A 23650-nucleotide genomic window follows, 5' to 3' on the forward strand; every position below is an offset into this window, starting at 1 on the left:
AAGAGGACAAGAAAGGTTTTATCATTGATGACAATTTCAACGATGAAGTTTTTGTAATAGAAACAGACAAAAGCCTGTTGTTTATAACAACTAATCCCCAAACTATATGGTCACCAATAATCAAATTCCGAGCTATTGTTACTGCGGAAGGTAAATGTACCGGTAATTTTATATCTTCTGTTTGAATCAACATGGAATAATACAGTTTTACTTAGTTGTTGTGATACTGTAACGTGTTTTATAATAAATCTTTACGATGTTGTTCAAATGGACAAACCCATCAGACTCTGTTTACTGTCCACCTGAAATAATTTTTTTTACTTCGAAAGAAATATTGAATAAATAACAAAATGGCATAGAACAAACTACTACAATATTAATACAATGATGTCTTAGCTTGATAAACATTGCCATAAATTGTGTTTTTTTAAAGTAGAAGATTGGAGCTTCAGGTAACTTTCGAACTACCAAATTATTATAGGTTACTTACCTCCATTTCGATGTATTGACAGCAATTATTATTAGTCTTTCTCTTAATCTAAGTCGATTCCTCCTGTCTATTATGATTAAATACTCTGTGAAATGTTAAAGCGTAACATTGCCAATTTCGGTTTACGTTTCAGATACTCCAGCATGTTTGTCTCTCGATTTACTTGGACCTTCTAAAATAAGACATGAAATTTGCAGGGAACCAAGTATGATCCTTACATCCCTTTCTACTTTAAATTTGTTTCACGATTTTGAAGAAACGTTTACAATTCAAGCCAGACAACATCAAAGCATTGATATTATTTTCATCCATTTTCACGTGCACTGTTACTCCGAACCTGAAAATAGTAAGTCAGTTATAGACTTTACTCTATTTTTCAATATATGAAATGAACTGTTATATACTTTTAACATTCTAACAATGATAAAATGGCTATCAAATACAACAATATAACAAGAAAGAAGATATTTATTTTCTTAAAATACCTGTCAACTCATTATCTAGCAACGAGACCATTATGTGTCGGATATTTATTGCAATGCTACTCCGATATAACAGCCCAGAGGAAAAAAATGTGTTAAATATTCAGGGACTATTAATATTGTCTTCCATAAAAGAGCTTTCCTTACTTTTTGACCGCCTGCAGACGACTAAGTCAACCTTTGAAGCCCCTTTAAACAAGAAAGAGTAATCAGGAATAATACGAAAAGTACACTCGTATCTGGAATAGTGACTATTTTTCTATTCAATGTGTAATGTACTATACATGTATTATGTTTATATTCTTCAAACCATCTAATATTTGCTGATAACAATCGCAACTTTTCGGCCCTTTCTTTCAGTCTTCGGACACAATAGTATCAATACACCGAACGGATACGGTATTTCGGTCTAACCTACGCTAAACACTAAACATGTAAACAAATGTCCAACTAAAATGAATAAATTCATAGATATAAAACTAAACAATACATTATTCATATGCTTATAATTATCGTTGTAGAAGCCAAAAGTACAAAATCCAATCCTTTTGACATTTTGTCGGATTTATTTAAGATTGTGCATAAGTGGTCATATTCAAATTAAAAATGGTTGTCAAACATATTTTCAATCATTATTGTACCAAACAGAATTTATAAACTTTTGGATGCCAAATATATACATTGATTTTACATTATCAAAGATTACACTCTTTGTTTCTGTTACATCTGAAACCACGTGGTAGTACTACTTTCAATCCGTATTTACTCCGAGGTTATATTTCATAATAGCCGTATATGTTCCGATTGTGCTGATAATTCTGTACTGTGTTACACATAAAAAATCTTTTATTACATTTAAATAGGTCATTGGGTTTCACGATTCGCAATCAAAGATGTTTTTGGAGAGAACAAATTTTGCTCTCATAATTTACCACCAGAGACATACAAATCAAAAGGTTCAATAATTCAAATTGACTTTCAACTACAATCTTTTTTGTGGACTCAAAGCGTTGATAAAACTGAAGGATTTCGACTACATTATCAATTAACTAACCACTATCTTGAAAGGTATACTACTGACGTTAAAGGCTCTAAATCAACAGGTATGTATGGTGATAAATTTATGACGTATCGATTGCTTGATATTAGGATATCAAACTATTGTTTTAAGTGTATAGAACCATTTAACTCTAGTACAATCACAAAAATATAAGCGTTTATTCAAAGTTCTTCATGTAGGTCTAATCATTGAAATAGCTCCTTTGCAATATCGTTGTACAGTTTGTGAAAAGGTGCCAACGAAATTGTACAGGTAAATATCTAATAATTTAAAAAAAAAATAAAAACTAGTTATGAATTATTTAAATGGAACATGTTTTTATGTTTAAGCCTGTTCAAAGTTTTTCCAAAAATGTTACACTGTAATCTCTGAGGAGGTTTCTTGGGATACCGCTAATACTAATTGTCGTGAGCGCAATGGACATCTTGTAACTATAGCATCAAGAACAGAAATGAAATACATCCAATACTTACTTCGACATCAGTTATATAATAAGAAGAATACAACGCTCAAGGACAAAGTGGACAAACAAGAAGTATTTGGGGCTCATATTGGTAACTCTTTTCGTTCTAAAATTTGATGTGTTTTGAATAGCTTAACTTTTTTTTCAAACACAAGGCAGCTTGTTGTTTATTCCTTGTGCACTTTTGACTAGAATTTCTAAGGAAGACTGAAGAAAAAATATTATAATTTCTTCTTTAGTCATACAGTGTGTAAGACGGAACTCCTTTCATGTCAATAAGTTCTGACAGCACATGTGGACTGTGAAGTTATGTGACCTGATGATTCATCTTGATATTAAGCGCACTGAAAAATCACTTGACTTCGGCATATATTACGTACTAAATTTAAGTCAATGAAAGCGTTTGCAATATATAAATGCATGACTTTTGATAAAATCTGATAAAACGCTTATTAAGATATCACGTAATTGTACCTTTCTATGACGTAGGTACCAGAAACAACATATAGTTTACGATTACATGTTCTTCAATATGTGTATGAACACATCTGAGGAAGGTTCAAATTTCAAAATTTTGCCAGTTCATGTAAAATGTTGAATACTGCTTAAGCCGATGCTAGAGGGCGTGGACAGTAGTTTGCATTTACCACTATCGTCTATGAATAGGCTTAATTCGACCGAGCCTGAAACAATTTCAATGTTGCCGTGTTGTGTGTGTGTATTTGCGTTTATTTATACTCGCCACCGGTTGCCCATATGGGCGAGTCCTCCAGAAGAGTATTAGTCATTTTATTTTTCGGAGGATAGTGCAATTACAGATACAGAAAGATGCCCCAATTCCAGAAGCTTCTCCTGGTTCTTTAGCGTGCCAAGTGTTTAAGCAACCATACACGGGACCTCGATTTAAAGTCTCATCCGAAAGACTGATTAGTAATTTTAGTTGGCCAGCCCGGGAATCGAACCCACAATGTCGAGATTACATGTCTCGCGCTCTAACCGACTGAGATATGCGGGCTGCCGTGACTTTCCAGTTCATGTTAAATGTTGAATTCTGTTTACGCCGGTGCTAAGGGGCGTGGACGGAAGCTTGCACTTAACAGTACCGGCCAATAATCGGCTCAATAAAACCGATCCTGCAACATTGTCAAGTTTGCCTTGTTGAGCTTTTTTGGGGATTCATATTTTCTCTATTTTCAAGGACTCTGTTTTTCTATATGTTAGCAACTGCAAAAACGAATTTATACAATTTGCTAATTTCAGACAACTATTCTAGTGGAAGTAAATCGCAATATTCAAATGAGATTTATCAGTTTTGCTTCTATATAATAACTAATTGTGTTGATTTCTTAAGGTTTACAGCGTGTGTTTGATAAACCAAAACAGAGAAAGATATTTACATGGATTAACAACTACACAGTAACTTTTAGTGCTTGGTAATAAATTATTATTATAGTACTCGTAACAACATATTTTGCACCAATCAAATTGATGTAAATGTGTATATTCGTTGAACAGCTATATATACCGACAGTCTTTCGTGTAATTTTATAATTTATTTCGCATGAGTGATAGATAATCCACATGTCCCAAGGAAATTTTCTAAATATCCATCGGAATTTGCCTGCAAAGTTCAATTTATAAAAGATAGGAACAATCTTATAATGTTTTAGGCACATTTTTATTTATGCTGAGACATGTTTTCCAATATATATATATATATATATATATATATATATATATATATATATATATATATATATATATATATATATATATATATATATATATATATATATATATATAAACTGTTCGTCAGTCTTCATTATAAAAGTCAATCTTTTAAAATATTTTGTTTATTATATAGTCGCTGCTTTGTCCGTCCGCTCGTCTGTTCGCCCTCTTGTTCGCTTTTCGTGTACATGACATAACTGAAACAACAAGAGATATCAAGATGAAATTTTGTAGGTAGATAGATCTCAATGGGTAAATGTGCAGTGCACGAACACCGTTACTCTGCCTTGCTCTATTTTGAAATTATTGCCCTATGTTCATTTTTACACTCTGAACTTTGTCTAGGACTATATAAGATATCAACATGAAACTTTGTAGGTACATAGATCTCAATGAGATCTCAATGAGTAGATGTGCTGTACACAAGACTGCCAAATTTTGGAGTTATTGATCTTTGTTCCGTTTTATACATTGAACTTTATCCGGGATATAACACAAAAAATATAAGAGATATCATTAGATAAAAGTGCAGGGCACATGAACTAGAACTCCATGTTGCCTTATTTTGCAGTGATAGCCCTTTGTTTATTTTAACTTTGAACTTTGTCCAGGACATAATTCTAAAACTACAAGAGTTATAAACATATAAAGTTGTAGGTACATAGATCTCTTTGGGTAGAAGTACAGTGCGAAAGAACTATAACTATGGCTTGCCAGAGTTTTGAGTTATTGCCCTATGTCCATTTTGACAATTTGAACATTGTCCAGGAGATAGTTCGGAAAGTATGATATATATATGGACAAGACACTTTGTAGGTAGATAGATGTTCTTTGATAGATGTTCAGTGCTCAAGAACCGTAACTCTGCCTTGCCTAATTTTTGAGTCATTGCCTTTTGTTCATATTCACATTTTGAACATAACTCTGACACTATTAGAGATATGAGCAAGAAATTTTGTAGGTAGATAGATATCATTGGGTAAATGAGCAGTGCAAAGAACAATAACTTTGTCTTTCCTAAGTTTGGAATTATTGCACTTTGAACTTTGTCAAATATATAATATAACTCTGAAACTACAAGATGTATACTTTTCTGTGTTCAAAACCTATTTGGGGAGCATCACAAGGTTCAACCGGTTCTTGTTGTTGATAATGCCCATCATGATGTTATTCTTATTCAACTTGTCAATTTCTTTGAAACTTGCCTTTGAATATTGTAGGGAAAGCGGACAACCTTCAACCGGGGAGTGCACACGGACTTCATTCGAGTATTTTAACACCGACGAGCTTTGGGCCACTGAAGATTGTTTTAGTAACATAGTTGACTTTTTCATCTGTGAAAAGCCGTTTCCAGTGGATGGGGAAAACAGAAAGCGTATATTTCAAATATTTGTTTGAATTCGTTAAATATTTAGAGGAATTTAGCATTAGTTTTAGTTTTTATATCTGACTCAATAAATATTTATTAACATTGACATTCGTTACTAAAATTAAGAATAGAATAGCTTGTTATCACTTGTGGTACGACTGTTTATCTAATTATGTTTAATGTTTGCAATTGCCCTTTTAAACCTGGAACTGTCTTAACATACTTCCAAACATATCTGAACTCGCTTGTTCTTGAATTCATTTTTTTGTATTAGTTTGTCTTACTTATGGCAATTCTATACACCATAATTCAATATGTTACAAAACTTTGTCAAGTATCTTATTCAGTCGAGCGAGAGGTAGTACATTTGTAGTTAAACAAATACAATTTTGTTTTTTTATTGCCATTGCACTGATTATTATTTTCATAAGTTCATTTGGTATGCTTTCCAGCTCGCATTAAGCAAGATCAGTGTAAAAGTGTTTATCTAAATGAAGACATTATTGCATCACCTCACTCTGGTAAAACTTGTCAAAATTGGGGAAACCTGTCCGGCAAAGCTGAAAGAGATTTTGACACAAATTCTTACAACCGCAAATATTTAACAAATTCAACTCTTTGTCAGGATCCTTCAAATCAAAACATTTTATGGTGCTATGTTAATGGTACTGGAGAATCTATCCGAGAACCGTGCTATTTGCCTCGTAAGTTATATATACGTATGTTATTTGTTAAACAAGTTGCCGACAGACAGGAGCATAAAGCCTGAGTAAGTTAAATGTTACCAGCAATTTTTGTCGAGAGTTGTAAGATATTTTATGCCACAACGCCCTAATGTCCTGTATATACCGTCAGCAACTAGTACAAGGAAAAATATAAATATAATAACGCCAAAATTGTTATTGACGACAAGTTAATAAGCACACCTAGCATTTTTAGACTGTTTTGAAAGAAGCACAGAGAAACGGTTCATTTAAATAAGATTACGTTATATTCAACAACCACGCAAACGCTGGGCAATGAAACATTATTCTAATCTAAAGTCATCATAGCTTTGTTACTTTCAACTATATTTTTGAAAGAATATCATTTTAAAAATATGACATAAAACAATAGCATTTTTATGTACATACGCAAGTAACCGTATACGATGTAAAAATACATTTTTATTTCTTCAAGGTATATACGGCCTCGTGTAGAAAATGTATAAGCTAGTCAATATTTGAAAAATTTATCTGCGTTATTTTAGTAAATTATATAATATATACATATGACAGGATGGTGACGTAGTATGCACTATGTCTAAATGTTGGTGTTGCGTGTACTTTATTGATTTTAAGCGAATTATTATTCGAATTTTGAATAGGTTAAAGGAGTTGGTGTTGCTAATAACTATTCACAATAAGCAAACAAAAGAAAACCTTTGATCTAGTCTACACAAATTGTTGAACCTCTTTCATTGACTTCCTAAAATTTAATTTTGTTATTTTTGTTGTTAATAAAAATAATTGATGACATTTTACCTTTTTGTACTTTTTGATACAATATCTTTGAATTTGTTTTGGCTGACTTTTGCTGTTTTAATATACTTGGGGTTAGCAAATGTCTATTGTTTATTTAAAATTATCATTTTTTACCTTTTTTTAATAATAATTAGACTATTGTATCTTTGAAGCGGTTAATATTAGTTACATATATAAAAAGGTCAATAAATCTGATGAAGAATTTTCATTATTTTAATATTTGTCTAAATATTATGCCTTAAACATTTATTATTATTGATAAAGCTGACAAGTAGATAATACCAAAATGAAAACTACATAAATGTTATAGATGGCTCTCAAACTAATTTTGTTCGCTTAAAATGTTTCTGTTACCATTTTTTAAGATCATGCACACTTAAAAGTAATTCAGTTCTTTTGAATTTATATATGTTATGACAATATGTAACCCAGGCATAAGTAAAAGTAATGTCTGCAATGAGTTTGAAAAGTTGAAGACACTTACGAATTGTACTTAGGTTTGTCATAATTTAACTGGTCCTGCAGAGATGATGGCGATCAACGGTCCATATGTATTTAATTTGATTATATAGATGAAATTTGATTTTCCTTATATCCTTCATTTGTTTTCCCTAATATCCTTTATTTGGAAGAATTCTTTCATAACCCTGATGAAGACATGTGTAAATAGAATCGTCGGATATCATTATTAAACCTTACAACTTATCCTGTGTTTACGGTATGTTCCACTTGTATCATTTTTCTCAAACATTATTCCAGATAAAGGTTTAACTACTATGCCTGAAAAGAGATTGCCTGATGTAAATTGCTCTGATGGATCTGAAATATCTATGATAAATTGGTGTGATGGGGATTTTGACTGCTCAGACTATTCGGACGAATTGTCATGCCAAAGTGATATTCAACGTTTGTATATGTTTTACATTAATTTAAACAGGGTCCTTTTCGTCATCCGCCAACCTTTTTCATGACGTTATATAAACCAATTAGTTACATTCAATGACTTTTATATAAAACAATTATTTATGAGCCAAACAAAGGTCTACAGTTTTTTTTAAAAAAGTATCACTAAAAAGTTTTAACATCTGGGCATATAACTGTTTTTTATACGTTTACCAATATACTTTATATGCATTTCCCTAATGTAATGATTTTTTGTATTATACATAGTGACATTTATGTATAAAGATGTTTTAGTTTTCGCTTTTTACTTGATATATTTTTATTCAAAAGTTTATATTAAGACAGTGTCAGTTGTAGCAGCAGTTGTCAGTACGTAGTATATATATTTCCCTGCTGAGCACAATTAGGAAACATTTGATTAATCGATGATCATGTAAAAAGATGAAAACACCCATAAAACTTAAAAATATAAAAAACAACACAAGCCAACAAGCACTCCCCCAAAAAGCAAAATATCCTTACATGTTTTTGCCTTTTCCTCGATAGTTACGGTAAAAACTTTACTTACAGAACACAACCTCACGAATATTGTAAACATAATGAAAAAATCTCACCCACCCCAACGAAGCAAACGCGGGCAACATTTCATGTGTGAAAAAAGCAAGGAGTGGATATCCACGTTAGCTTTATGTGATAACGTCATCGATTGTCTTGATGCTTCGGACGAAGTCAATTGTTCACACAGAAAAATAGGTATATTTGTCTTCTAAATTAAACATTTTATCGTTTTCATGTATCAATGTTGGGGTCTGCTTGGGCAGCTGCTAGGGGGCGTGGCCGGTGACTTTCACTTTCCAGTGCCGTCCATCGGTTGACTCGGGCAAGCCGAGACTGAGATATTTTCAATTAAAATATTATTCGTTTCTGAGACATAATGTGCCTTTAAGCAATTTATTCAACAAGCAATTGTATAGTTTGATTTGCCATAACACTGGTCAAAAGCAAAATGTTTTGACTGTATTTTAATACTTGCACTTTTCTCCTTCGTGTAAAATACAGATTGATTTTTATGAAATAAAAAAAGACTCTTTTGAATATTAAGAGAATATTCTTTCGTTTGAGTGAAATATGGTCCATGTATATGATTTCAAGAAATATGATAAAATTCCATTTTTTTCACGAGCCGGATTTACGATGTATATTGAATGTTATAATTTTAAATGAAAATATATATCATATTTCAAGAAAAAAGAAACAATACTTTTATTTTTTACGCAGTTGTATTTTTACATCGAGCAGTAATACGTTGACTATCTCAAGGTGTGTGGTGCAGCTCAAAACAAACTTTATAATAGCCATTATGACGTGTCTTTAGAAAATATAACAAAATTTCTGATAATGAAATGAATAACTGAAAGAGAAAACATCAGAAAAAGTAGTCCCAAAATATAAATATGAGTTTTGAGTCCGCCTCCTTTTATATTTATTCTTATATATGTTTCTTAACAAATATGATATATATTTGACTAACATAGCATCTTAGATGAAGTTCAGTAATTTGATATATTTCATACAATTACTTGTTAGGATGTGATGACAACGGGTTTTTGTGTGATGGGGGAAATTGTATAAAGCTAAATCAAGTATGTGACTTTATATCCGACTGTACGGACGGTACAGACGAACTCTGTGGTAAGCATTGAAATGTAAATAATAAATATAATACATTGAAATAAATTTCATAATTTATTCGTGTTATCCGACCTTTAAACTGTATATTTTTGGCTAACCTGTTGATTTTCCAATTATTTTCACGGTGTAAAGTGAAAGCTAGCATGAACAAATTCAAAGTCCTGCACTGGATTTTAACCAACTTTCCTTACAAGCATGTTATAAGTAAATCAGCTTTGCAACCTGATCGCCGCACTTCCAAACGAAAATGCTCTTCCTTTCATGCATATAATTTCATATAATACATATTTACGGACAATTTCTTGTTCACTGAGAGCTCCAATAACATATCAGTTTGTTTATTTTGAAGAAACAATGTCGAGTTATTATATTCGCCGGCTCGTCATTATCGTCGGTGCCGTGCAAAGTATTTGATGTAGACCATTACACATGCTGTTTCGACAATATTGATACAAAACTTGAGATACTTAACACTTCTTTGCCTTTTATGACACAGTACAATTGTAAGACAAGTGACCTTATTCTTAAAGCGACATTCTTGAGATAAACTATTTCTTACTTGCATTTGTATCGCAATTGCTCCTTAAGTACTATTACAGGTTATTAACATCAAATTTGGAAAATTTGATTATCATGACATTATGAAATATTAAAACAAGGGTTATTACCATGAAAGAAACATTTAAGGCTATGCCCTTTTTAACTTAGACATTTTGTTACAATTGGTTATTGATAGACTATTTGATATTATGATGCTCTTTTTCACTTAGATTAATTAACATGTTTTACAAGTACTAATATCTTGGACATTTACTATAACACAGTTATTCGCCTTGTTTTAGAAATGAAGTGCATAACAGCAACAGCACATTAATACTTTCAAGTTTCATCACCCTTAAAAATGCGAGTATTTGCACACATTCGATGTACTTGTTAGCATTCATAGTGACAAAAATATTTATTTTCAGTGTGTTATTTACATTATTTACATCATGCAAACTATATAAATTATCGTAAATACGCATATAAATTATTTTACTTTTATAAGAAACAAGTTATTATACGCAAATTAAAAACATTGTTTCATACTTTTGCTTACTAATTTATTTCTTTTCAAATATTTATAGATTACCGAAAGTGTGAAGGAAATGAATTTACCTGTACAAATAAACAATGCATTCCAGCAGAGAAAAAATGCAATGCTATAATTGACTGTTTAGATTATAGTGATGAAATGAATTGCGGTTTGTATAAGATTTATTATTACAATTTAACGTCTTTGTAGTAAACAATATTTTATGAAGCAATTCAGGAAAGATCAAACATATAAGATTATAACATAAAAGAATAAAACAAGAACAATGAGCAATAATTTATTGTAAAAGATAACAGCAATAAAAATCAGTATATATATATATATATATAGTATATATATATAGTACTTCAAATATCGAATTATAATAATGAATTATAATTGTTTGAGTAACATTTCTTTTGAAGATTGTGCTTGTATGCGCCAATTTATTAACCTCAAAATTTTAGTCTTTATGGTCTGCAGACATTGTAACAGTAATAAGAAATCGATCATTTTAAATTATATACAATATATAAGCTAATATAATTAGATTCAACTCAAATAAAACATTGCACAAATATTTTTGTCAACAGAAAAGTAATGGTATGTTATTAACGAATTCTTCATAATAAGTGGCTCATTATAGTTTTAATGAGTGTACGTAATAAAATGCATGTAAACCAGTGAGCATTGCTAATTAATCTTGTGCCTCCCCAAATACTGCAACTGTAATCAACATTTTACAGTACTATTCTTTAAAGCGTTCCATATTATCCATTTTACATTACTATTCTTTAAAGCGTTCCATATTATCGGAGACAATCTCTTTAGGCATGCATTCAAACTCGTTAAAACAATGAGTGTTTTTATTTTTTTTATTGCTTTTTTATATGAAAGACATGTTCGATTTATAATTCAAGACTCCTGTAAGAAGTCGTTTCTCTGTGCTGATGAATCCAAATGCATCCCTCGCCGGCTGACATCTGATCGCTACTCAGACTGTAAGGACAGTCGTGATGAAAAGCTTTGCAACGGATTTATTCAATCATGCGTTTACTTCAGTGGTGAATATCTACCGGCAGGAAAAGTCTTTACACGTGAGAAGATTTCTTAAATAAACATATTGAAGTAAAGTGAAATATTTTATAAGTAACAACAAATGGATGGTCATGGCGGATATTATATAATTATTTCACTACACATAAGAAAAGTGGTAAACGATTTACAAAAATAACATTAAATATCAAAATGAAAACAACAGTGAGTAGTTTATCCATATCTTAATTGATTGTTCTGTTTTGTTAAATCAGCATTCATCCAACACTTTGCTTGTTTTCATGAAGTGTTTTAAGGTTTTTTTTACTGCTTTCCGGCCAAAAATATATAACATCGGCCAATACCGAAACAAATTGTTATTTCCGGAACTTATTTTTTTCAAAATCTTTGGTATTAGGTAATTTACAATTACTCATCCTTTATTGCTATGTACTACATTCTGATATAAACGTTAAAAATTATTGAATAACGAACATTGAGAAAAATAATGTTCCGAAAATGGCCGATTTATTACGATATTGGCCGATTAAACAATTTTAGGCGGGAAGGCATTACAGAAAAACTACCTTAAAATGATAATAAAGTAGAATAATATCAAGTGAACAAAAGAAGTAGTTTAATATTGAAATTACAAAAACAAAACAAAAACCACTACCCAAAACAACAAACACGTAAAATTATATGTAAGAAAATGCAAAGGTATCCTTTACTGCGTTATTAATGCAGTAGAACTATTTTCATAAACATTGCAAAACCAATTATTTATTGCATATAACATGCACATTATTTCTTGAATTGTTACTACTTTGCTTTCTTAGCACGTTTTTCTTAACGTTGATTTTTTATTTTGCTCATCTGGAGGCATGCAGCTTTAAAAAAGATCATTTCTGTGAGGGTGGTAAAAATTGTTATCAAGTAATCAAAAGGTTAACTGAATTGAGAAATGGAATTTTGTGTTAACTTGCTTGTAGTAATTTAAAAATATCAAAATCTATTCACCTGTCCCTTTTCATTTGTTTATCTAAAACAGTCACATTATACAATTGTAAATGCATATTCAACCGGTGTCATATTTGTATAATGTAAACTATTAATTCAACAATAACTGTATTTTCAAATGTTAAATGTTTTAAATTGACGTTTATCTAGCGACTGCATTTAACTTGGGCAATCTTTGAAACCAATGTAAATATATATATTCCTAAGGTGGATATTAAGTTAAACGTATACATTGTCTTCAGCTTATACTATTTGGAATTATCAGTTGGAAGGTAACAAATCAGGAAAACATACCTTTTCAAGTCAAAGTAACAGTCTATCCGACCTTGGTTTTTCATATCCGGGTGTACTAACAGAGGACTTTTCCTGTGTTTTAAAGGTAAGATGTCATTCATATCTTAATGTATAAATCATGCACATTTTAACCATGAGCGCTATTTTTATATTAACGTGTATAATAAACGTTTACCGACTGACGGTATAGACTAGATAATCAAACTGTATTGTAAATGTTTTCGGTGTCAACGAGGATGTGTTGATGGTTTGCTAAACTGTAACATAACAGCCAGATAATGCGACAGGTGATATTTCATATATTAAAGGTAATGTCATTCATACCCGCTTCAATAACGGTCTTACTTAAACACAAAACTTCAAATGAATTCGAAGAAGAATAAAAAAAAGCTAAATAAGTTCGATTTCAAAATTGCCCGTGATACATGAATTTGATCTGGCCTGGACGTAATATAATTATGTCTTATGTCCAAGCCCTGGGAAAATCGTTTGGAATCATGTACTGTGTCTAAATAATACTAAAATAAAACGGATGCATTTTTTTTCATTTGTTTTTGCTACAAAAAAATGGATACCGTCTATAGTTGAATTAATATTCCCGTGAGAATATATTCCGGAACAAACTATTGACAAATTGACGGAAAATCTTATTTCGTCATTTTGATATAATTTCTTTATTTCTTCATGGAAATTGAAGGTAAACGGCCCATGTGGCATTGAGAAAAGTATTTTGAAATGAGTATTTTTATGATAATATTTTACGGTGATTTTTTTATTTAGGTACAAACCGATTGCACGTTCAACTTTCGTGAAGCATCCCTAATTGACAATTTCAAAACCGATTTTGCATATCCGTTTTGTGAGTGCACAATAGAAACATTCAAATATGATTTTCTAAGGTATGTTTTACCTTTACATTATAATACATTGATGGTCTGTATTTAAATTTAAGATAAAGTTTTAATATGGTTTAATTATTTTGCTGATGCAGAATGTGTTGAAAGCAGCTTCTTAAGTAAGACACATGTTTAGTGTTGACACAGAACTTAATTAAAGAATAAAAACTATTATTATGAAATACACATTGATTAAACATGTCAACAGTATTGCTTTCATTATCTTATGGTCAATACTCGAAAAAAGTTATAACACAGAATATCTCTGTACTTAGAAAAAATAGAATGTTCCGGAACAAAATGTTTTATTGCTGTTTAAACAGCTTATTAATAATTTAGCTTCATACACATTGGTCCATTTGTTAAAAAAATGTTAACTTTAACAACAAATTAACTTAACAGCTGTTAACTAAAGAAATGCCAAAAATTTGGTTGTTCAGAGCTTTAATAGCATGTTTGTTAGTTAACGAGGCGTTAAAGTGCTTAACGTTTAGTTAACTATTAAAATATCCCATAATTTAGTATGTTCCTTCCTTTACAAAACAACAACAACAACAACAACAACAACAACAACAACAACAAATTGGCCGATATCTCTCCACTGCAGTTAGAAATACTAAAACAAGAGCTGTCCGTAAGACAGCGCGCTCGACTTTTTTATTGCTTGCCAATAAAAAAAGTTTTTGCAGTAAAAGGCAATACAAGAATCTCTGTATTTTTAAAGTGAACAATGGCCATGAGCATTAAGATATTTAGTGAAGAATTATTTTACTGAATTGTGTGATACCCTTGAACACTGCAGCAATGTTTATATGACATAATTTATGGTAAAGTGAACAAGTGGATAGGAATGAATTTTTTTAGATTTTTTAAGTTTTTTAGTGCTTGCCTATAATACAAAACATTGACAGTTAAGGGCCATAATTCAAATAAAATCTTTGACAGAATTACCTTCTCCTGGACATGTTTGGGAATCATGATTGTAAACAAGTATTCCAACTTTCAAATTAATATCTCAAACAGTTCAGTCAAAAAGTGGACTGGTACTAAAAACTTAACCAAGATTCTAAGTCGATAAAAGGCCTTAATTTTTAAAACAAATCCTTGACAGAGTTACCTTCTCTTGCGTACAGATGGGGGTAATGATGTGAAATAGCATTAAAAGTTTCAAAGCAATATCTCAAAGGGTTAAGGCAATAAGTGGATTTTACCCATATTCAATGTATTTTCTAAGTCAAAAAGGGGCATAATTCTGTCAAAAACCTTGACAGAGTTATGTCCTCTTGTCTGTTGATGAAGGTCGTGATGGTAAACAAGTATGGTCAGTTTCAAAGCAATACCTCCAATGGTTTTGAAATAAAGTGAGGTGGTACAAAAAACTTAACCAAGCTCAATACACTTTCTAAGTCAAAAAAGGGCCATAATTCTGTCAAAAACCTTGACAGAGTTATGTACTCTTGTCTGTAGATGGAGGTTATGATGGTGAACAAGTATGGTAAGTTTCAAAGCCATACTTGTAATACTTCTGAAATAAAGTGGGGTGGTACGAAAAACTTAACCAAGGTGTGACGCCAACGCCGACGCCGGGGCGAGTAGGATAGCTCCCCTTTTCATAGAAAAGTCGAGCTAAAAAATCAGCTTATGTACATTGTTTGCAAAATACAAGCGAGTAAACTAATAAAAAAAGAAAACTCATATTGTGTTATAAGTCATTTTTGACTGTTTTATCATGAACTTGGTGTAACCAGTACCCCAGTACCTACATGAAACTATGAATATCTTTACTGAATTTGAAAGTGATTTATTTCATAGTGTTCAGTTTGTACGTGGGCAAACTTATCTTATGTTCTTTTAAAGTAAATTTACCTGCATATTCTTTGTTAAATGCCAGTATACATTATGCTGGTTACTTTGTGATCACTGAGCATTTTACATGTTGACTTCACCTGACTTGATCCTAATCCGTCTTCTGAAGCATTTGACAATATACCATACATTAAATATGCATTGTGGTCTAATAAATATTTGCAAGCCAGCCTGCATATAAAACAGACAGTGCTTGCCATTCATCTTTTTATAATTTTCCAGTGTTTACGCTACAACTTTTCCCCAAGTATATTTTCCTTGCGTTTGCATCTTTATCTCTGTTTATTCCGTAATATTTGTTAAATTTACTTGTGAAATATTAAAACTGTGTGTTAGGAAACATGCGAGCATAGTCTGAATGATTAATTCCATTTTAAACACTTTAAAACACATAAAATTGCTGTTGACAGTACACAATTTCCACATAGAACGCCATGTTTAACTGTTGCATTGTAGCAATTGATGAGTGAGTTAAGGGTGTGACTATCGTATTGATTTTTTCTCCCATATGCTTATGTTATAAGATATGACCCCTAGGTATCGTTTTATTCAGAACTTTACAATAACTTTTAACTTGGCATGTGTGTAACATCAGTACTGGAAGTCACTGTCAAAGACCAGGCTTATAACTGCGTTATCAATTTTGACTGAATAATGACCCTTTAAGGAACAATAACATAGCATTAGGTTCAAAATACACATATTTACTCAGCGATATACCCTCTAAAATTCAGCAATATGAATGCCAGTTTATACAGTTTTTAATTAATTATCGAAATATTTTGATCGAAACAAGCACTATAGTTTTACAATTTTATATGTATCATTACTAACTTGCAAAACAAACAAACCACAAACAATTAAGCGTTACCTCTTACCAAGTGAACTTGTCTCCTTCCCAAATTATAATTCTCAAAAGTGTAGTATGTACAAACATGATCTCAAAATTATCAAATGCTCAATCGTATACACATAATGTATGAATACCTGTTACTGTCATCATTTATATCTATAACAATCCTTATAAAAGTCTCTAAATTTGAAATAAAGCTTGCTTTTAATGCAGTCCGATAAAAAAAGAAAATAGAAGTTATAATTCTTCAAACTCTATATAAGATGTGTTGGTTCAAGGGGAGACACATATTTTTAATTTTGGCCTTATTGAAAATATGAAATGTTGAATATCTCATTACAATAAAAGACTTTATTTGTATCCAGTGTTTACATATCATTAAATCAGATTACCTAATCTACTCAGATGAAAATGATGTCCAAATTTGATGAGACATATTATAGTAAAATAAAAGGAAGTTAAAGACTTTTCAAAATTATTGATCAGTTGTTGTTCTAAATAATTTGGAAATGGTAATCAGTACGATAAGTGCGCTTGTTAGTTGATGAATATTAATCATTACAGATTAGGTAGAATAAGGTAATTGTAACGTTTGTATTTGTTAAAGTGTATGCTTCCAGAAAGTCAATTAAATTAAGACTTTTGGGTTTTAAGATGATCTTGACAGTAATTACATGTAATTAAAAACTTTTATCAATATATTTTTTTACTTCATTGAGGCTTGAAAGAACGTGGGACTTTCTTTAATTTTTAAATTCCTGTGCAAATTGTTTGGAAATACGTTTTATGATTAAGACAGATGTCCCATTTTTGTTAAAATGATAAAAGTGACTGATTGAGAGTTGACAGTGACAGGAACAAGGGAGCAATTAATTTTCTGTTCCACTAACGATAAAACAAATTCACCTCTTGTTAAATCTTTGTTAAAGCTGATGTTTAAACAAAAGATAACATTATAGATTAGGTAGAAAAAGGTTATTTTAACATTTGTTAAAGTGTATACTTCCAGAAAATCAATTAAGTTAAGACTTGGGATTTAAAAAAAGATCTTAATACTAATAATATGTAATTTAAAACTTGTTTATCAATATATATATATTTTACTTCATTGAGGATTGATAGAACTAGAAACTTTCTTAAATTCCTGTGTAAATTATTTAGAAATATGTTTTATGATTAAGAAAGATGTCCCATTTGGGTTAAAATGATGAAAGTGACTGATCGAGAGTTGACATGGGTAGGAGCAAAGCGGCAAGCAATTTTCTGTTCCCTTAACGATAAAATTAATTCACCTTTCGAATTGAATTAATTTTCCTGTTAAATCTTTGTTAAAGCTGATGTTTTAACAAAAAGATAACGCTATTTTTCTGAACAACTGATTTTTGTAACAAAGATATTAAACAAGAAATTAAACAACACTTTGTTAATTTAACAAACTTTAACGTTCACAGTGACAGGATTGCTTAACAACAAAATTTAACGCAGAATTTAACATGTTTTTTTTTAATTTAACAATGATATCCATGTAAAACTATTTAACAAAAGTTTTGAACAACTTGGCCATTATCTTTAAAAATTGCTATTAGGTTTACAAGTGGAATGCGATAAATTCAATTCTCATTCACTTTGTTAATTTTTGTAGGATCTTAGAACTAGTATCACATTAAATATTTTTATATTGATTTTATTTTGACACTTCCTCTTAATGAGCAATTACCATTGATTATGAGAAAAAACTAATTGTTTAAAGTCAGTGGTATAGAAAAAGCATACTAAGACGGAGGAACGACTTGTTCTTATATGCGGCAAGCCGATTGACATTTACAAATTAAATACGTTTGAACGATATACAATAAAAATATTATTGGTCAAACGATGAGCACAAGAGGAAGGTGAGCTATGTAGAGTTATATTAAATAAACCGTTATAAATTCCAGATTGGATTGGCATTTGCTGTCGGTGACGAGGTGCGATGGAAGTGAAATCACGCGATTACACGTTGATGAAGAAAGTATTTATCCTAAAATCACAATAATTATTGATTTAAACTTCGAATCAACAAGTGACTTATTACACCAAACAAAACTACCACCTTATTGCACTTACGGTAAAGAACCTTATTTAGACACATGCGTTATGTTTTAAAACCTATTACTATACCAGTTATTTTCACAATGCAAAGTTCAAGCATTACTCAAAAACCTCGCATTGTTTGAAATAATAACATAACTAATTGTAAAAAAAACAACAGTGCATTATTTATCAAAACCATTATTATGATGTAGTGGAAAATGGTATGGTAGATTTGTTACAAAAAGCCCTGGAACAATTAAAAGATTTAGAGTCAGCATGTCTATTTTGAGATACCTTTCCATTTGAGAGGTGATGGTTAGGGGCTGCTTGTATATAGTAATTGAAATGTCATTTAAAGGTACCTAAACGTCGTGTCCTTTTGCATCTGTAGTCCTTCACTATAATTCATTAATGAAATCTGCTCAGCATTCAAATGATACACTTGCTTAACTACGACAAAACATGTATACACACAAGGCTGTGTGTGTTATCAAGAGATTAATGAAAGGACATTTCAACATATAGTAAAGAAGTAATATTCTTCGAAGATATAAGTATCTAGTTTTGTTTTTAATTGTAGGTCTTTATTATCTTGATGATATTTTCTATGTTTGTGTTCCATATAATGTTAAGACTGTTTCGATTTTCTCTTTACTGTCCGGTCCGACTTGCTTCTGCCATTTTCTGCAGACATGTTCACTGACGTGCGCTTTCGAAATAAATGAGCATCACGAGGAGATAAATATTGTGTACAGTAAAAACATTATTATAAATCCAAATTGATAAATTCAATAACAAACGTATAATTTCTTAATGTAAACTGGTATTATCAACAATAGTACATGAAATAGCAAAATGTGTTTATACAAGTAAATGAAAATGATCAACTAAGAGAACGTAAACATAATGTGAGATAGTATACATTTTAGTAACATATTTATACATGTAGTAATATTGTATATTCAACTTGGTGATATGTAAAATGTATTTTTCTTTATTTCTTTTTACTAGACCTGTTTTTTGAATATCTCAAGGACTTGAGTTACAATATCGCTGTTCTATTCTTTGTCGATGTGACGTAAAACACAAACCAATAACAAATCCAACAAACGCTATTGCTGTTCATTTTTGTGATGTTTCGTTGTTTTTATTGCTTACAAAAGTATTTGTATCTATCTTGTCCTTAAGAGTACAATGTGACCGAAATTGGGGACTTCATCTTCTTTTGTGAAAGAGATGACAAGGTCATACCAAGGGCAATGATGTGTATTTATGCCATAGATGCCAGCGGTTACATGACTGGATGCCGATCTGGCGACCATTTACAAAGTTGCGGTAACGAAATGTTTTATCTAGATTATGAAAACACAACATGTTCTGTTCTGTTTGAAACCTAAACTTTTTTTTATAGTAGCTTTGTCTTTATTGCATACTATTTTAATCTTTTTGTTAGGGCATTAAACTGCTTACATAATTATGCCAGTAGTAACTGATGTCGCCCTTGTATCTGAGGGGTTGCGTTTACGGGTTTAGGCATCAGATTTGCAGCCACCGTTTAACCCTGCGTAATAGCGAAAGGCGATTAAATGGAATGTAATGACTTGAGTCTATTCATCTATTAGCTCTAGCAGTTGAGGTGGTTTTGATCCCTTGTGTTGCTTTAAGCTTGCAACACCCGAATTAAGCCAAAATCAACTTTCCTGTTTCGGCGACATATGACCTAAATTGTGTTGATGCGCCAAAAAGCCAAACGAAACAATCAAGTGTGATTAGAGTTATACCCAAGTTGGATTGCTGGTCCCCAGTCGGTCATTCATTCTAAATTTACTAGTTGCTCTGATAGGTAGTCATGCATTAATTTATTTATTTTTGCTTTCTGTGTAAAAGGGCAATTGGTGATGACCGCTGACACGATGGCGGCAATGGAGTAGTGTGTAAGAAGAGTGTTCTATAGGTTGTAATTGGTTCACTCAATAATTACCCGAAACCAACTACCATATAAAACAAGAACGTGTTTGTTAAACACAAATGCCCCCGGCTCAGATTCTTGTCAGTAGCATTGCTTCATAAATGTTTACCCATTCACTCAGTGATGGACAGAATAATCACCAAAAAATTGTAAACACAAGTTTTATAGCTTGACAAAGTCATGGCATTTTGTAATTGTGAAAAATATAAGTTGCCAAGTCATTGCTCTGACTTGTGAAGTTGAAAAATATTCAACTTCATGGAAGTTATCTTCCTACTAAATACGAAATACATCTGTCATTAAATAAAGGCTGTATCGGCAAAAGTGTAAAAATCTATTTTGAGCACTGGTGACCTTGACCAAACTGACCCCTAACTCAATCCTAAAGAAGAATACCATGTAAGTTATCTTCCTACCAAATATGAAATACATCTGTCAATAAATAAAGGCTGTATGGGCAAAAGTGTAAAAATCTATTTTAAGCACTTGTGACCTTGATCCAACTGACCCCTTACTCCATCCAAAGAAAGAATACCATGCAAGTTATCTTCCTACCACATATGAAATACAACTGTCAATAAATAAAAGCTGTATGGGCAAAAGTGTAAAAATCTATTTTTAGCACAAGTGACCTTGACCCACTGATCCCTACCCCAATCAAAAGGATGAATATCATGCAAGTTATCTTCCTACCAAATATAAAATATATCTATCACTTAATAAAGGCTGTATGAGCAAATGTATAAAAATCTATTTTTAGCACTGGTGACCTTGACCCAACTGACCACTAACTCCATCAAAGTTTATGTTTTTATCAATTATAAATAACATCTGTCTATAGAATAAGGTCAATACACCTGTAAAAATGTAAAAATCTATTTTTAACATTGGTGACCTTGACATTGGTAACATTGACCTTGACCCAAATGACCCCATACTACACCCAAAGAAGGAGGTGTTTGTATTAAACTAAGACATCAACTAAAAATTAAAGGCTGTATGAGCAAAAAGGTTTATATTTATTTTTTAAACCAGTGACACTGACCCTAGAGACCGCTTTCTCTAAAAAAAATTACAGGACCATCAAAGGTATCCACCTACTAAATATGAAAGATATCAGTAAAGAAATTAAGCAATTAGGAGAAATTTAAGATAAATCAAACTTGCCGAAATAGGTTAACCAGACAAGGCCCTATTTTCAAAGTGAAAAAAAAGGAAATAACTGGGAAATATGGATGACACAGTTATATAACTTGGCAATATCATGTACTTTGTATTGATAAGTAAGTGTGGAAATTATAAAGCCATTAGTATAGATAGAACTTAAGATATTTCCAACTTGCCGTTTTAGGTTAACCATTATTCATTTTCTAAGTGCTGAAAAGGGCAATAACTTGGTAAATATGAAAGCCAGAGTTATGAAACTTGCCCAGATTGTGTACTTTGTATTGATTAGTAAGTGTGTAAACTTAAAAGCCATTGGTACAGGTAGAACTTAAGAAAAATCCAACTTGCCGTTCTAGGTTAATCTCGTACGGACAGACGGACAAACGGACGGACGGACGGTTCAATCACTATATGCCCCCGGGCATAAAAAGAAAAAAGAGGTTTATCTTTTGGCAGTATCTAATAAGTCACTGAATATATTTTTTGTACTAAAAATACGGCAAATTGCACTTCTGTCAATTCTGAGCAAACCAAAGATTATGTTAATGACTCACCCCAATTAAACTTAAACAGGGCGCGAACAATAATTTATAGCCACCTCAGTCCTGATTATCTACTACATTTTAATCTTTTAATTATACATGTGATTTTCAGAAAATTTCAGTTGTCCTGTAAATACAGTTAAATGCCCAGGAAGTTATTGTATTGAACAACGATTTTTGTGTGATGGACACATTGACTGTCCTAGAGGAGAGGATGAACAAGATTGTAGTAAGTGTTTAAGATATATACTTTTGTTTTCATTTGTGATGTTTGTTTAAAACCACTTTTACTATTATTCAGTCGTGTACGATTATTTTGATAAACGGTGTTTTATTCATTGAGCGTTCAGGAATAGTTGTTACACGGCAAATGTGTTATTTCTAAACTAATAATCTAGTACAAAAATACTTTTATCAGTACTGTTTGGCAATATATACCTGAAACTCTGGAAATTTTTGTTAGTTTCCGTACTTTGTTTTGATAAACGGTGAGGACCTTTTATAAAACTATAGATTTGATACATTAATAACTTAACACTGCTCAATGACCTAGTAGTAAAAAACGACGGAATTGTGACCATGTAGTTTTTGCATTATTATTCGGACCTTAGACAAACCATTTTTTTGATTTTCATAAACTGCTTTTTATTGCTATTGATAACATAATATATTTGTTGATTAAATATGTGTGCTTAATTTGCATGTTTTGTTTTGATTTCATCATTTTTATAAACACGTTTGTTTTAAAACGCATAAAAATTTATTTGATTCGAACTTAATCTGACCTTGTCACCAAGGAAGAAAGTCATTAGTTATGCAGGTAATTTTAAGTTATACATATATACGGCTGTACTATACATCAAAACTCTTATGGTTTACTTTGAAATCCAATAATTGCCGACAAAAGGTCATTTAATATTAAATGGCTCAGGATAATATTGCCAAACAATATTTAAGTTATTTACTTTGGTATCAATTGAACAGAGTTGAAGTTTGAAAAGCAACAAAAGTCTGAAAGATGATTGCATTTTAGTTATACAGTTGACTGGTTTCTAAACAATAACATATATTGTAAATCTTTTTTGTAAAACGTATGTTAAATCAATAAAGTTTTAAAAATGTAAACTATAAAGTAAATAACAATTCC

The 23650-nt window shown here is 31.2% G+C and overlaps 1 protein-coding gene across 1 annotated transcript; it reads left to right on the top strand.

Annotated features, from left to right (window-relative positions):
• The first annotated feature begins 1840 nt into the window (after positions 1–1840).
• Positions 1841–22797, top strand: LOC132744367 (sortilin-related receptor-like). Its single transcript, XM_060733059.1, has 15 exons — positions 1841–2075; positions 2362–2586; positions 3847–3928; positions 5447–5601; positions 6048–6299; positions 7878–8024; positions 8592–8774; positions 9609–9713; positions 10841–10957; positions 11709–11885; positions 13086–13222; positions 13918–14036; positions 18690–18859; positions 20014–20160; positions 22616–22797. The coding sequence occupies exons 2-15, from the start codon at positions 2484–2486 to the stop codon at positions 22780–22782; spliced, it is 2061 nt and encodes a 686-aa protein (XP_060589042.1). The 5' UTR covers positions 1841–2075; positions 2362–2483; the 3' UTR covers positions 22783–22797.
• The last annotated feature ends 853 nt before the right edge of the window (positions 22798–23650 follow it).

The sequence above is a fragment of the Ruditapes philippinarum genome, unplaced genomic scaffold (genome assembly GCF_026571515.1).
Source record: "Ruditapes philippinarum isolate M1 unplaced genomic scaffold, ASM2657151v2 ctg2967_1_1_1_1, whole genome shotgun sequence".
NCBI lineage: Eukaryota > Metazoa > Mollusca > Bivalvia > Venerida > Veneridae > Ruditapes > Ruditapes philippinarum.

Excerpts from the sequence above, each read along its gene's own strand:
- LOC132744367 (XM_060733059.1), top strand. The coding sequence starts at position 2,484 with ATGAAATACATCCAATACTTACTTCGACATCAGTTATATAATAAGAAG. Across the intron at positions 5,602-6,047 it reads GGATGGGGAAAACAGAAAGC|CTCGCATTAAGCAAGATCAG; the intron begins GTATATTTCAAA and ends TATGCTTTCCAG. Across the intron at positions 8,025-8,591 it reads ATGCCAAAGTGATATTCAAC|AACACAACCTCACGAATATT; the intron begins GTTTGTATATGT and ends CTTTACTTACAG.